Raw genomic sequence first — 14,733 nt, 5'->3', positions numbered from 1 at the left:
CATTTCTACCAAAAATGAGGAAGGCTAGTGGAAGAGGCTGTGGAATTGGGCGGGGGTTGGCAGCTGGTAATGATGGTGTTGGTGGTGGATCTGATGGTAGTGGCAAGAGCAAAATAGGACCGAATGCAGGAGGTGTTGAGCCTGCATCATCGTCTGGCTCCATAAGGCTTCGAAGGCTTAGTTTTCTAGGAGTTGGCAAACCGCTTTTAACGCCAGAGCATCAGGAAAAAGTTTTGTCTTACATTGCTGACTCAGCCTCCAGCTCTATCGCCTCCTCTTCTTCAGATGTAAAAAGTAAAAGCACTGAGTCGTCATTGGAGGCTCATGTTCATGAACCACACCTTTCCTTGTGTCCTTCACCCCAACCAAGATTGAAGGATGACGCAGGCCATACTACTGATTACTCCATGGAGCTGTTTTCACATACCATGCCTGGATTATCAAGTCAAATGGTGAATTACCCAGGCCAAGATGAATCTGACATGGAGTGCACTGATGCACAGCCGCTGATGGATGATTCTGCTGGTACATTCACTCAGAGCACTACATTGTCCTCGCAGTGTACAGAGCCAGATTCTGACCCTGATGAGACTCAGGTGCCCCTTCCCGCACACTATACCACCATACACGGTGACACAGAGGAAGGTGCACATGACATTGAAGAGGAGGTGATGGATGACCCAGTTGTTGACCCAGATTGGCATCCATTGGGGGAAGAGGGTGCTGCTTACAATAGCTCAGATGAGGAGCATCCACAGCAGACATCGACATCGCAACAGCTATTATCTGGCAGGCCCGGAGCACTCCAAAGACAGGTTCCAAAAATCAAAAGAGTTGCTGGACAGCTTGTCCAGAGGGTCAAAACATCACAGCGTGCTAGGCCGCAAAATGTCTGCCAAAGTAGGAAGAGTGCAGTGTGGCACTTTTTTGAACAAAATCCTCATGATCAGGCCAAGGTTATCTGTAAGAAGTGCGCAAAGACCTTTAGCCGAGGGAAAAATCTGAAAAATTTGAATACCAGTTGCATGCTTAGACATTTAAACACCATGCACTTGCAAGCGTGGACACAACACCAAACCTCAAGTGCCACATGTGCAACTGATCACAACGAAGGTAGTCAGCAACGCTACATTGTTTCCCGCACTGTAAGCCTACCGGTTAGCACAGCAGCAAATGTTGAGGTGTCGTTGCAAGGCCACAGCAGTCAGGGAATCCCACTGTTATATCAACGAAAGACTGATTCTAGGCCATCAGAAAGAACACCAACTCCATCACCATCATCAACCCTCTCTCAGTCCGCCCTGTCCACCGCTACTTCCACCATATGCAGCTCTCAAGTCCAGCTCACCCTCCCAGACACTGAGTAGGTCAAGAAAGTACTCAGTCTCTCATCCGCGTACACTGGGTTTGAACGCCCACATTGTCAAACTAATCTCGTTTGAGATGATGCCCTTTCGGTTGGTGGAAAGCGCAGCTTTCCGCGAACTCATGGCCTATGCAGTACCACGCTATGACCTACCCAGTCGCCACTTCTTCTCTCGCAAAGCCATCCCAGCCCTCCACCATCATGTGAAAGACCGCATTGTCCATGCACTCAAGCAGTCAGTGAGCGGAAAGGTGCACCTCACAACTGATGCATTGTCCAGTCGGCATGGCCAGGGCTGTTACGTGTCCATCACTGCGCACTGGGTTAATGTGGTGGATGCAGGGTCCACAGGGGACAGCGGTGGTGGGACAGTGCTGCCTAGCCCACGGTATAGGAAACAGTTGGCTGTAGGCGTTCGACCCTCCTCCTCCTCCTCCAGAAGCGAAAGCTCGTCCACAGAGCGCAGTCGTACGAGCACTCCATCTGCAGCTGCCACTGTTGCACATGAGGTGTCCCCCTATCGAGCAGCTAGTGGAAAGCGTCAGCAGGCTGTGTTGCAGATGATGTGTTTGGGCGACAGACACACCGCCGAGGTGCTGGCCGAGTACTTGAAGCGACAAACTGAGTCATGGCTGGGCAGTGTACATCTTGAGGCAGGCAAGGTAGTTAGTGATAACGGCCATAATTTTGTGGCAGCCATAGCCCTTTCAAAACTCAGCCACATACCTTGCTTGGCTCACACCTTGAACCTGGTGGAGCAGTGCTTCCTCAAAAATTATCCGGAGTTAACAGCCCTGCTCCAGAAGGTGCGAAGACTGTGCGCGCACATCCGCCGGTCGCCTGTACACTCCGTTCATATGCAGAAGCTGCAGCGATTGCTCCACCTTCCCAACCACCGCCTCATTATCGACGTTGCAACAAGGTGGAACTCCACCCTGCACATGGTGGAGCGGCTGTGCGAGCAGAGGCAGGCCATAATGCATTTGTGGGAGGATACACGGCCAGGCACTTTGAGAGCAGACATGGAGTTGACATGTGTGCTGTGGTCGAAGCTGAAAGACCTCTGTAAAGTCCTTCAGTGTTTTGAGGAATGCACACGGCTGGTAAGCGCAGACGACGCCATCCTAAGCATGAGCATCCCACTTATGCGTCTGCTCATGCAAACTTTGACGCACCTTAAGGAGCAGGCTTCTGCAGCCAATGTTGATGAGGAGGAAGAGGAGGAGGGAATCCTTGATGACATTCAGCCATTGTCTGCTCAGGGACCTCTCCTGGACGAGGTGGAGGAAGAAGAGGAGGAGGAGGAGGAGGAGGATGATGGGGATGATTACTTAGGGGAGGAGGATGCATCTCGTGGGGCAAGTGAAAATGTTGGCGTGGCAAGGTCTGGTACAGGGTTTGTGCATGACTGGAGGGATGTGGATTTGCCAGAAAGTGCTCCTCCAACCAGCACTCGCAGTGCATCATTGACACCGGGAACATTGGCCCACATGTCAGTTTATGCCTTGCTGATCCTAAAAAGGGACCCCCGCATTGCCAAAATGATGAACGATGATGACTACTGGTTGGCCAGCATCCTGGATCCACGCTATAAAGGCAAATTACAAAACATCATGCCACAGGAGAACCTTGACCTAATATTGGCTAATAAACAAGCAACTCTGGTAAATCGGTTGCTTGAGGCATTCCCAGCACACAGCAGCGGTGATGGTTCTCACACGAGCCGTACGGGCCGGGGGCAGCTTGCCAGAGGTGTTCGTGGTGCACACAGCAGAAGTGGCGTTGGAGACAGGGGTTTCATGACAATGTTGTTGACTGATTTTTCAAGTACCGCTCACACAACTGGTAATACTGCATCGATGGAAAGTGAAAGGAGACAGCAGTTGTCAACTATGGTTACAAACTACTTTTCCTCCCATATCGATGTTCTCCCACACAGGTCATTCCCCTTTGACTATTGGGCCGCTAAACTGGACACCTGGCCTGAATTGGCACAATATGCCTTACAGGAGCTCGCTTGCCCAGCTGCAAGTGTGCTATCGGAAAGAGTCTTCAGTGCAGCTGGATCAATCCTGACAGAAAAAAGGACCCGTCTGTCAACCCAAAATGTGGATGATCTAACCTTCATTAAAATGAACCACGCATGGGTTTCCAAGGATTTTGTCCCACCTTCCCCTGATGACACATAGGGTGACAGAAAAATGGCTTGCTTTGGTCCACCTCTTCCTGGGACTTGACCTATTTCGCCTTTTGCATCAGCTGAATGTCCAACATCAACATATGCCACTTTCTAAAACTCCCTAACTGTGCTGCCTCCCCCCCATGGCCGGGGTCACCACCTAGCGCACGACACCATGCGAGTGCCGTTGCCCTGGACAGGTGGGTAGGCCGACTCTTGGGCGCGGGCACTGGCACAGGGTCCCTCATAGTGCAATCAAGTGTCTCTGACAGTGGTGTTGCACACCCGCCGTCAGACACACCGCCATACTATGAGGGGCCCAGTGCCAGTACCGATGCCCACGAGTGGGCCCCCCTTGCTTGGGCAGGGCCCCAGCATTTGCAATCTTTACCTTTCCCTGCTCCTCCGCTGTGTAGTCTGGGCCGTTAAATCCATACTGTGCCTGACACCGTTTAGCCTGCCTCCTGATGTATAGACATATATTTTGAATGTGTACGCTATCCATACATGTTATCCGGGGTTACGGTACCCTTTCTAACCTTTGTGCAATCACGTGCAATCCATACTGGGCCTAACACCATCTGAGCCTGCCTCCTGATGTATAGACATATATTTTGAATGTGTACGCTATCCATACATGTTATCTGGGGATACGGTACCCTTTCTCACCTTTGTGCAATCACGTGCAATCCATACTGGGCCTAACACCGTCTGAGCCTGCCTCCTGATGTATAGACATATATTTTGAATGTGTACGCTATCCATACATGTTATCCGGGGATACGGTACCCTTTCTAACCTTTGTGCAATCACGTGCAATCCATACTGGGCCTAACACCATCTGAGCCTGCCTCCTGATGTATAGACATATATTTTGAATTTGTACGCTATCCATACATGTTATCTGGGGATACGGTACCCTTTTTCACCTTTGTGCAATCACGTGCAATCCATACTGGGCCTAACACCGTCTGAGCCTGCCTCCTGATGTATAGACATATATTTTGAATGTGTACGCTATCCATACATGTTATCCGGGGATACGGTACCCTTTCTCACCTTTGTGCAATCACGTGCAATCCATACTGGGCCTAACACCGTCTGAGCCTGCCTCCTGATGTATAGACATATATTTTGAATGTGTACGCTATCCATACATGTTATCCGGGGATACGGTACCCTTTCTAACCTTTGTGCAATCACGTGCAATCCATACTGGGCCTAACACCGTCTGAGCCTGCCTCCTGATGTATAGACATATATTTTGAATGTGTACGCTACCCATACATGTTATCCGGGGATACGGTACCCTTTCTAACCTTTGTGCAATCACGTGCAATCCATACTGGGCCTAACACCGTCTGAGCCTGCCTCCTGATGTATAGACATATATTTTGAATGTGTACGCTATCCATACATGTTATCCGGGGATACGGTACCCTTTCTAACCTTTGTGCAATCACGTGCAATCCATACTGGGCCTAACACCGTCTGAGCCTGCCTCCTGATGTATAGACATATATTTTGAATGTGTATACTATGCTATCCATACATGTTATCCGGGGATACGGTACTCTTTCTAACCTTTGTGCAATCACGTGCAATCCATACTGGGCCTAACACCGTCTGAGCCTGCCTCCTGATGTATAGACATATATTTTGAATTTGTACGCTATCCATACATGTTATCTGGGGATACGGTACCCTTTCTCACCTTTGTGCAATCACGTGCAATCCATACTGGGCCTAACACCGTCTGAGCCTGCCTCCTGATGTATAGACATATATTTTGAATGTGTACGCTATCCATACATGTTATCCGGGGATACGGTACCCTTTCTCACCTTTGTGCAATCACGTGCAATCCATACTGGGCCTAACACCGTCTGAGCCTGCCTCCTGATGTATAGACATATATTTTGAATGTGTACGCTATCCATACATGTTATCTGGGGATACGGTACCCTTTCTAACCTTTGTGCAATCATGTGCAATCCATACTGGGCCTAACACCGTCTGAGCCTGCCTCCTGATGTATAGACATATATTTTGAATGTGTACGCTATCCATACATGTTATCCGGGGATACGGTACCCTTTCTAACCTTTGTGCAATCACGTGCAATCCATACTGGGCCTAACACCGTCTGAGCCTGCCTCCTGATGTATAGACATATATTTTGAATTTGTACGCTATCCATACATGTTATCTGGGGATACGGTACCCTTTTTCACCTTTGTGCAATCACGTGCAATCCATACTGGGCCTAACACCGTCTGAGCCTGCCTCCTGATGTATAGACATATATTTTGAATGTGTACGCTATCCATACATGTTATCCGGGGATACGGTACCCTTTCTCACCTTTGTGCAATCACGTGCAATCCATACTGGGCCTAACACCGTCTGAGCCTGCCTCCTGATGTATAGACATATATTTTGAATGTGTACGCTATCCATACATGTTATCCGGGGATACGGTACCCTTTCTAACCTTTGTGCAATCACGTGCAATCCATACTGGGCCTAACACCGTCTGAGCCTGCCTCCTGATGTATAGACATATATTTTGAATGTGTACGCTACCCATACATGTTATCCGGGGATACGGTACCCTTTCTAACCTTTGTGCAATCACGTGCAATCCATACTGGGCCTAACACCGTCTGAGCCTGCCTCCTGATGTATAGACATATATTTTGAATGTGTACGCTATCCATACATGTTATCCGGGGATACGGTACCCTTTCTAACCTTTGTGCAATCACGTGCAATCCATACTGGGCCTAACACCGTCTGAGCCTGCCTCCTGATGTATAGACATATATTTTGAATGTGTATACTATGCTATCCATACATGTTATCCGGGGATACGGTACCCTTTCTAACCTTTGTGCAATCACGTGCAATCCATACTGGGCCTAACACCGTCTGAGCCTGCCTCCTGATGTATAGACATATATTTTGAATGTGTACGCTATCCATACATGTTATCTGGGGATACGGTACCCTTTCTAACCTTTGTGCAATCACGTGCAATCCATACTGGGCCTAACACCGTCTGAGCCTGCCTCCTGATGTATAGACATATATTTTGAATGTGTACACTATGCTATCCATACATGTTATCCGGGGATACGGTACCCTTTCTAACCTTTGTGCAATCACGTGCAATCCATACTGGGCCTAACACCGTCTGAGCCTGCCTCCTGATGTATAGACATATATTTTGAATGTGTACTCTACCCATACATGTTATCCAGGGATACGGTACCCTTTCTAACCTTTGTGCAATCACGTGCAATCCATACTGGGCCTAACACCGTCTGAGCCTGCCTCCTGATGTATAGACATATATTTTGAATGTGTACGCTATCCATACATGTTACCCGGGATACGGTACCCTTTCTAACCTTTGTGCAATCACGTGCAATCCATACTGGGCCTAACACCGTCTGAGCCTGCCTCCTGATGTATAGACATATATTTTGAATGTGTACGCTATCCATACATGATATCTGGGGATACGGTACCCTTTCTAACCTTTGTGCAATCACGTGCAATCCATACTGGGCCTGACACCATTTGAGCCTGCCTCCTGATGTATAGACATATATTTTGAATGTGTACGCTATCCATACATGTTATCTGGGGATACGGTACCCTTTCTCACCTTTGTGCAATCACGTGTACTGGGCGTGAGAACGGCTGGCGAGCTGTTAAGCAAGCTACAGCACCTGTGGTTTGCACACGTAAGTTTTTCATTTTTTCAGGAATGACGGTTAGGCCTAATTCCGGAACTGCGGTTGACCTGCACTTACTGGGAAATCATTGTTCGCGGGTAATAATTGTAATCAGTGATCCCCATCACTAACGTTGTTCAGCGGGTTATCTGCACCTGTAAGCGACAAACGCTGGCCTTTTCAGTGTAGCGCACATGCAGCCACGGACATGTAAGGGCATGACACACCAGTTATTGGCCAATCTCATGTGCCAGAGCCTCACGTGTCCCTCTAGTAAGCCGGACTCGGACCGCGGGGCATGACGGAGTCTCGTTCGTTAACGGAATTAAGCTTGCAATATGTGCATCTGTTCTGTAGCTGGCATGTTTGAGGTTTCCCAGGTGGAGTCGAATTTAACCGTAGGCTCCACTCCTGGTGGTGCCCTTCTGGACATTCCTTTAAGGTTCAGCTTTGCAACCATACTGCCCACGTAAAACAAACACTTTGCCTTCATGAACGCTGTTTGGAGGGTCATGACTCGTGGGAATAACACCACCCAATCAGTTAACCTGCTAGAGAGATCGTTCGTTGCTCCCAAGCATGACATCACACTCCTTAGGAGGAAGGTAATGCCACTGTGGCGACCGTACTCCTGGGGGCGACACAAGTGCACTGATGCCCAGCCACTGCTCGATGAATCTGCTGGTACATTGACCCAGACCACTACATTCCCCTCGCACGCTACACGGCCTGAATCTGACCCTGATGAAACTCAGGTTACCCTTCCCATATACAGTTCCATCTTACACGGTGACAAAGAGGAAGCTGCAGATGAAAGTGCAGGTTCGGCCCACCCGCCATCAGACACACCACCGTACTATCAGGGGCCCTGTGCCAGTGCCGTCGCCAACGAGTGGGCCTCCCCCTGCTTGCTCAGGATCACAGCACTTGCAAAGTTGAAATACTGTGCAGTGAGATGGAAGATGGGGACGACGAGGAGTCCAGACTAGTACAGGGATTCCCTAGCAAGGAGACTTATTTGATTGTTTTCAATGTTGGGACAGCAATTTTTGGGGAGCACTATACTCTGGAGAATGATAGATGGTGCCCACCATACACTGGAACATTCCAAAGGTGGACATCAGACACTGGAGCAGCATTTACAGGGCCCATTATACACTAGAGCATTAGAAATGGGGCCCATTATGTTTGGAGCATTATTTGGGCCCATAAGACAGTGGAGCTTCATCCATGGGGACCAACATATACTGTAGCATTATGTGGAGCTCATCATATACTGTTTCAAACATTATATGGGACCAATGATTCTGTATGGAGAAATAGATGGGCCTCGTCATGAGATGTAAAAAGTGAAGTATTTTTCATTGTACTATACCACTATTTCTCTGCCGTATCGGAGCATGATGAGTTGTGGTATGTGTTAAAGGGGCGCTCTTTCGCCGAGGGCACATGAAAACCTGGAGCCAGCCCTCCCCCCCCACAACTGTAGCCAAATAACCCCCATTTTTCAGTGCGTAACTTGTATTATGAAGTTAATTAAGGTTGACAAGCTTAAGTAAGAAGAATTGATGCTTTTGGCATTCAAATGGGCACTGTAGGTGTGTTTCCTGTCCTCCTCTCACTGCCGACTTTTATTCCCCATTGACTTACATTGGGTTATGTGTTTCGGGACGACCCCGACTTTTCCCTATAATCGGACGATCTTGCTCGACCCGACTTTTGGAAAAGTCGGGTTTCACGAAACGAAACGCGACCCTAAAAAACCAAAAGTCGCTCAACTCTACTTGTCTCACTTACATATTGTCTTACCGATGATAACTCTTAAAGAACTGCAGCATTAGCATGACTCTTCATTCCGTGCAGAAACACAGCACATATAGAATGCAGATGTGCAGATGAATAGATGGACAATTAAAATATAGACAAGTGCACTGAACATGACCTGACAATAAAAATCACACATAGAAATATATACTGCAAAAGAACAATGCAAAATCATAAGGTCAACAAGCTCAACACAACAATAACAGCCCAAATGGTAAGAGGGTGGATAGAGTCCATCTTCACTCTCTTATAAACTGACGACAGGTGCAAAAAACTGAAACTTGTGATCTGATTAATTTATTGGGCAGCTGCAAGCGAAAAAGTATTTTATTAGTTGGTAATAACTATTTTCTGCAATATATTTTCCCACTGAGGTCTGTGGACCAACCAAAAGCTTCATACAGTTTACAAGTATCGAAACTCCTGTGCACCCACCTACCATGCGCCATTTATATAACTTGTCATGCTTCTGCTGTATACTTTTAGGAAAATGTAAGCATTTATAATTATTCTTAGATATTATATGTTTTCCAATTTAAACGATCTATATTTTTCTTTCTCTTGTTACTGCATTGTAGACCCCTAAACTGGAGGAACACAAAAGTAGCAGCCAGAAAAATAAGGTAGGTGGATAATGAGCAAAGATGTAACGCGGCTTTTTGCTGGTATCCATTTACTCATCCGAATGTGACTATATTCATGTGAAATCGAATATTTAATTGTTAATGTTCCCATCTGCTAGGACCTCACTTGCCCTCTTTGCGTGTTTTTTTTTTCTGATGCCAGCATTATATGCTGGGTCTAGTCATTTAAGATACAGCACATTTACATAAAAGTAGCACTTTTATACAATTAGATGAATTGATTATCTGATGAAATTGGATAGGTGCCTTGTTATAGGTCAGCACACACATAACGCAGGTGAACTCTGGTGCCCGTATTTCTGCCCCAAATCTCCATCCAGGCGTCCAATCTCCTGAAATAACAGCATCAGAAGGATTTATTGTGCTTTTGTGCAACCAGTCAAAGGCTTTTTTTACTGAATTTATTTTTTAGACAAAATGGATGTAAAACTGAAGAAAGTATCAAAAAGAAAAGTTCTATAAATTTTTTTTGTCGGATAAAAAATGCATCAAAAGCAAAATCAAACTGCCCAGTGTGAATAGGACTTTAAATGGGTTGCTTAGTCTGCTGTAAAAAATAGTCATCTGCTGTAGGACATATGGGGCAATATTTGGCACCCATTCAAAAGCATGGGCATATCTCTGTGTAATGCCTGAAGAAGGAGGGTTCCCTGCAATCCATGACCGCTAATATCTGGCATTTTATCTGCAGATGATATTTCTATATCTCATCTACATCCTGCAGAGAAAATCCACAGTGGACAGATTTTAAATCTGTAGCATTTCATTTTTTGCCACTTATTTTACCACCGATTTTATCCTTTGCAGTGGAGCAATCCTTTAAAGGGTTTGTTATGCCTTGTGACTGCTGCAGTTCATCATTGGCCACTGATTGGGTGCAGCATTCAGGTGGCAGCAGACACAGCTCACCTCTGACATTACTGGGAATGCGGTGGTTCGAAAGGTGTTTTATCTTGCAAGATGCGTTTAAGAAGGGATTGTCCAAGTTTTGGACACCCCCTCTAAACTTTAGTTCTGCACACAGTGTTTATGCACTTTTTTCTCTTTTGGAGCTCAGTAACATTCTTCTTCTAGAATTTAAAATCTTTGTCCTGACATAATATTAGAGGAGAGCTGGACATGTCATTTTTTCTGGCGTTAATAGCCTGGATGCCTTCGGGAAGTTCATATAACTAGAGAGATCCTTTATCCATCCTAAGAACGTGGCCGCGCCATTAGATATTGTGTATTCCATTATTTATCATTTGATCTCCTGTTTCATTTTGCTGCTTGCAGTAACCCAGAGATTGCTATGTGGGTGACCCAGTCTCCGCTCTGCAGGTCATGCTGCCACTTAGCAGTTGAATTTTATTTTGGATAATACATACCCTCAAGTCATCATTTATTTTAAAAAGTACTTCTCCACATTTGCCGTTCTTCAGTACAAGCTCAGGCAAAACAATGAACTTTGGATACCCCATTATGGTCACCACACTGGGACCTCTGTACTATAAAATCCAAAATTTGCTTTTGAAAGGATGATAATGGTGCTCCTTAATATCCCCCCCTGAGCAATTTCTCTATTGCTCTGAATCATCAGCAGCGAATGTTGTTTTCACGGAATCCTCAGGGTAGAAAAAAAGCAGGCAGGCAGCACTTCTTTCTCCAACACATTACAAGGCATGAGAAGCATGAAAGCAATAAATCCTTATCGCCATTATATCCACTATATCCGGCAGTTACACCTCCGTTCATCACACTTCTCAAAGAGCAGCATAAAATGCAGGCCAATACCTCAGCCGATCATTACACAGATGGATTCATGACAGCTTTGACTATCTACTTAAGGAATAGAAATGATCTTCTTAATATTCAGTGATTGTAAACTTATCCCGGCTGTATTTTATTTAAAGCCAACACTAAAACATATAAACCACTTTTGGACAAATTGAGATTAATGGGTCAACTTGCAACCCATTTTTTACCTTGTTTCCAAGGCAGTTTGTATGTCCTGAGGTAGGAAAATTAAATGTATTTTCACTGATCTGAATAAAAAAAGCATTAGCTATATGCTGCGAGAGGGTTGAAAGTGAGTCCATCCGCTGCTTACAAATAGTGGCCTGTTGGCACTTGACTTGTTACATGCTGGACTGTCCACAACTGTGCCAACTGTGAATAATGCTGTGGGTTGACATACAGAACTGGTCAAAAGTTTGTGTAAGACACAACTGTAAAGCTGCAGATTCCAATAGGTAGTATCTGATATTTTGCCAGGGCAATGGAAGTATCCTGCACAGCTGGAGAAATGACAAACCACAAAAGGATATGAGATATTGGTTTATTGTCTACACGTTTCAGAGTCACACAAACTCCCCTTCAGGACAAACACAAAATAAAATTTTTTGGGTGGTTGACCCGGAGAAGGATCCAGTGTGACTCTGAAATGCATAGACAATAAATCAATATCTCATATCCTTTTGTGGATTGCCATTTCTTCAGCAGCACAGGATTAGAGATGGGCGAACCCGAACAGTAAAGTTCGGGGTCCATACCGAATACAATGAAGCAGTGGTATAATGACCAATATCAAATTATTAATGGTGTAGCAAATTGGTAGAAATTATAAATAAAACATAACTTTTATTTAACCCATTAAAAGCAACAATTGTTGCAATACAAGACGCAAACAAGTGAAAACAGTGCTAGTGTAACGTGCTTTTGATAAAAACAGACCGTTGTCTACCGCCTTAATGTCCTATGGCAAAGGGCAGCAAATAGTTATAATAATAGTCCATATGTTTCATCGGATAAAGGCACAATAAATATAAGTTTCTGGACCTATCTAATAACTGTGGGTCATCCACATAGTAAGGTCTCTGTTAGAACCAGGAACCTTCAAACAAAATGTTGGACCATAAACCCAGCAATATAAAATCCACCATATATCAATATAAGTGTACACTCATGTGCGTTTTCTTTAGCCAGCAATAGTTACAAATTGCCCCTGGGGCACAATGTATCAGAGCATATTCCTCCAGCATACATTGTATTCTTATGCCCTCATGGCATCTTTAGTGATGAAACCGCTGTACTTAGCTTTATCTTGCGCCCATGATGAATAGGGGTGATCAGGTTCAGCACATTCAGTGATGCCCAGATTAGCGACCCGATCCCCACAGATGTCAGCCAACGCGTTTCGTCTCTGTCAGACTCATCAGGGGTATCCCGACATGTTATCCTAAGGCACAGCGCGCCCGTTCTGAATAACCTACTTTTTATAAGTCCCGGCGTGCCGCGGCTTATCGCCGCTTCTGGTCGCCGCAGGTGGTGCTTTCGGTTTGCGTGAGACGCTGTGTACTGCATACATTACTTGCCCCACTTCCTGGGTAGTCTGCAGATTAATGCGCGTCATATCCAGGTCAGACATTGTCGGTGCACATGTCCCACTTCCTGATGGGTGTATTCATCAGCCAGTGCCCGCGCAAGAATAGAGGAGACCCGACTCCATTTTTTTTAAATGGTTTAAATAACTAAAAAAACAGTGTGTGGTCCCTCCATTTTTGATAATTAGCCAAGCTAAAGCAGACAGCTGGGGCAGGTAATTTCAGGCTGGTAAGGGGCAATGGATATTGGCCCTCCCCAGACTAAAAATAGCAGCCGTCCAGAAAAGACGCATCTATTAGATGGACTAATTCTGGTGCTTTGCCCAACTCTTCCCACTTGCCCTGTGGTGTTGGAAAGTGGGGTTCATATTTGTGAGGTTGATGTCACCTTTGTTATTACTGTCAGGTGACATCAAGCTTAGTAATTCAGAGGCGCCATTAAGATGACTCTTAAATAACAAAAATAACAACCTTTATTAGAAATTAAAAAATCATACTTTTACTTTTTTATTTAAAAATAACAAACACAGTTATACTGATTTAAGACCCATTCCATTGAAGCCATGGTTTTCTGTAAAAAAACAAAAATATAAAACAACCACCATATCCCTCACCTGTCCGTCGTTCTGTCCATTACTAAGCCATGGGCTTTATGTCACCGAACAATACAAAGGTGAAATCAACCCCATAAATATGAGCCCCACTTGCCACCACCACAGGATAAATGGGAAGAGCCGGGCAAAGCGCCAGAATTGGCTGGATGCGCCTTTTCTGGGCTGCTGCAAGCTGCTATTTTTAGGTTGGGGGGGCAATGTCCATGGCCCCTTACCAGCCTGAGAATACCAGCCCCCAGCTGGATCACATGACTTTTTTTAAGTTGTTTATGTAAATAATTTTAAAAAATGGCATAGGGACCCCTCTATTCTTCATAACAACCTTGCTAAAGCTGATAGCTGAGGGTTGCAGCCTGCAGCTGTCAGTTTTGCCTGGCTGGTTATCAAAAATACAGGGGAAACCACGCCAATGTTTTTTAAAAAAAATATTTATTTAGAGTGCAGTTGTCGGTTGATGAATACTCCCATCAGCCTCCACCTGATCTCGCTGTTATTAGCGTAAGGTTGATAGGAGTTTACCTCCGGTCATAGCTGCTGGCTGGCGCAGTCATTTGATAGCGTGGGAACCGCGGCTCTCTGACCAGTGGTAATGATTTTACTGCCGATCAGAGGCAGTGTTTACTATCATGTACTTGATAGCATGGTAAACACTGAATGTTCAGACCCCCCATTCATGTGAATGGGGTGCCGGTCCGTGTACTGTTCTGGTACCTGAACCAAACTTTTTTTTTAACTGTTCGTCCGAACCGGTCGGACCCGAACATCCAGGGGTTCGCCCATCACTACACAGGATACTTGCATTGACATCCCTTTTAGATTGAGATAATGCCCATTTGTCATCATTGCCAGCCTCGGTGTAAAACGATCATTAAAAATATCCTTGGTACTGTCCATTCATATATTTGGGCACTTTAATTAAATTGCTTGTAAACCTTCATTTTTCTAAACTGAATAACCCCGTATTTGATAACCTGTTTTTGTTTTGCACTTACACTGTGTTT

General features: G+C 45.5%; 1 protein-coding gene across 5 annotated transcripts in view; it reads left to right on the top strand.

The window, feature by feature from the left end:
• RAP1GAP2 (RAP1 GTPase activating protein 2) overlaps positions 1–14,733 on the top strand; it is a 1,085,931-nt gene that overhangs the window by 939,628 nt on the left and 131,570 nt on the right. For all 5 annotated transcript variants that reach the window (XM_073565586.1, XM_073565585.1, XM_073565588.1 and 2 more), the window contains one exon: positions 9,691–9,735. In XM_073565586.1, coding sequence (XP_073421687.1) covers positions 9,691–9,735 — 45 coding nt within the window. The remainder of the gene's footprint in view (positions 1–9,690; positions 9,736–14,733) is intronic.

The sequence above is a fragment of the Dendrobates tinctorius genome, unplaced genomic scaffold (assembly GCF_039654945.1).
Source record: "Dendrobates tinctorius isolate UK_male_01 unplaced genomic scaffold, ASM3965494v1 ptg000016l, whole genome shotgun sequence".
NCBI lineage: Eukaryota > Metazoa > Chordata > Amphibia > Anura > Dendrobatidae > Dendrobates > Dendrobates tinctorius.
This window is presented reverse-complemented; position numbering and strand designations above follow the sequence as displayed.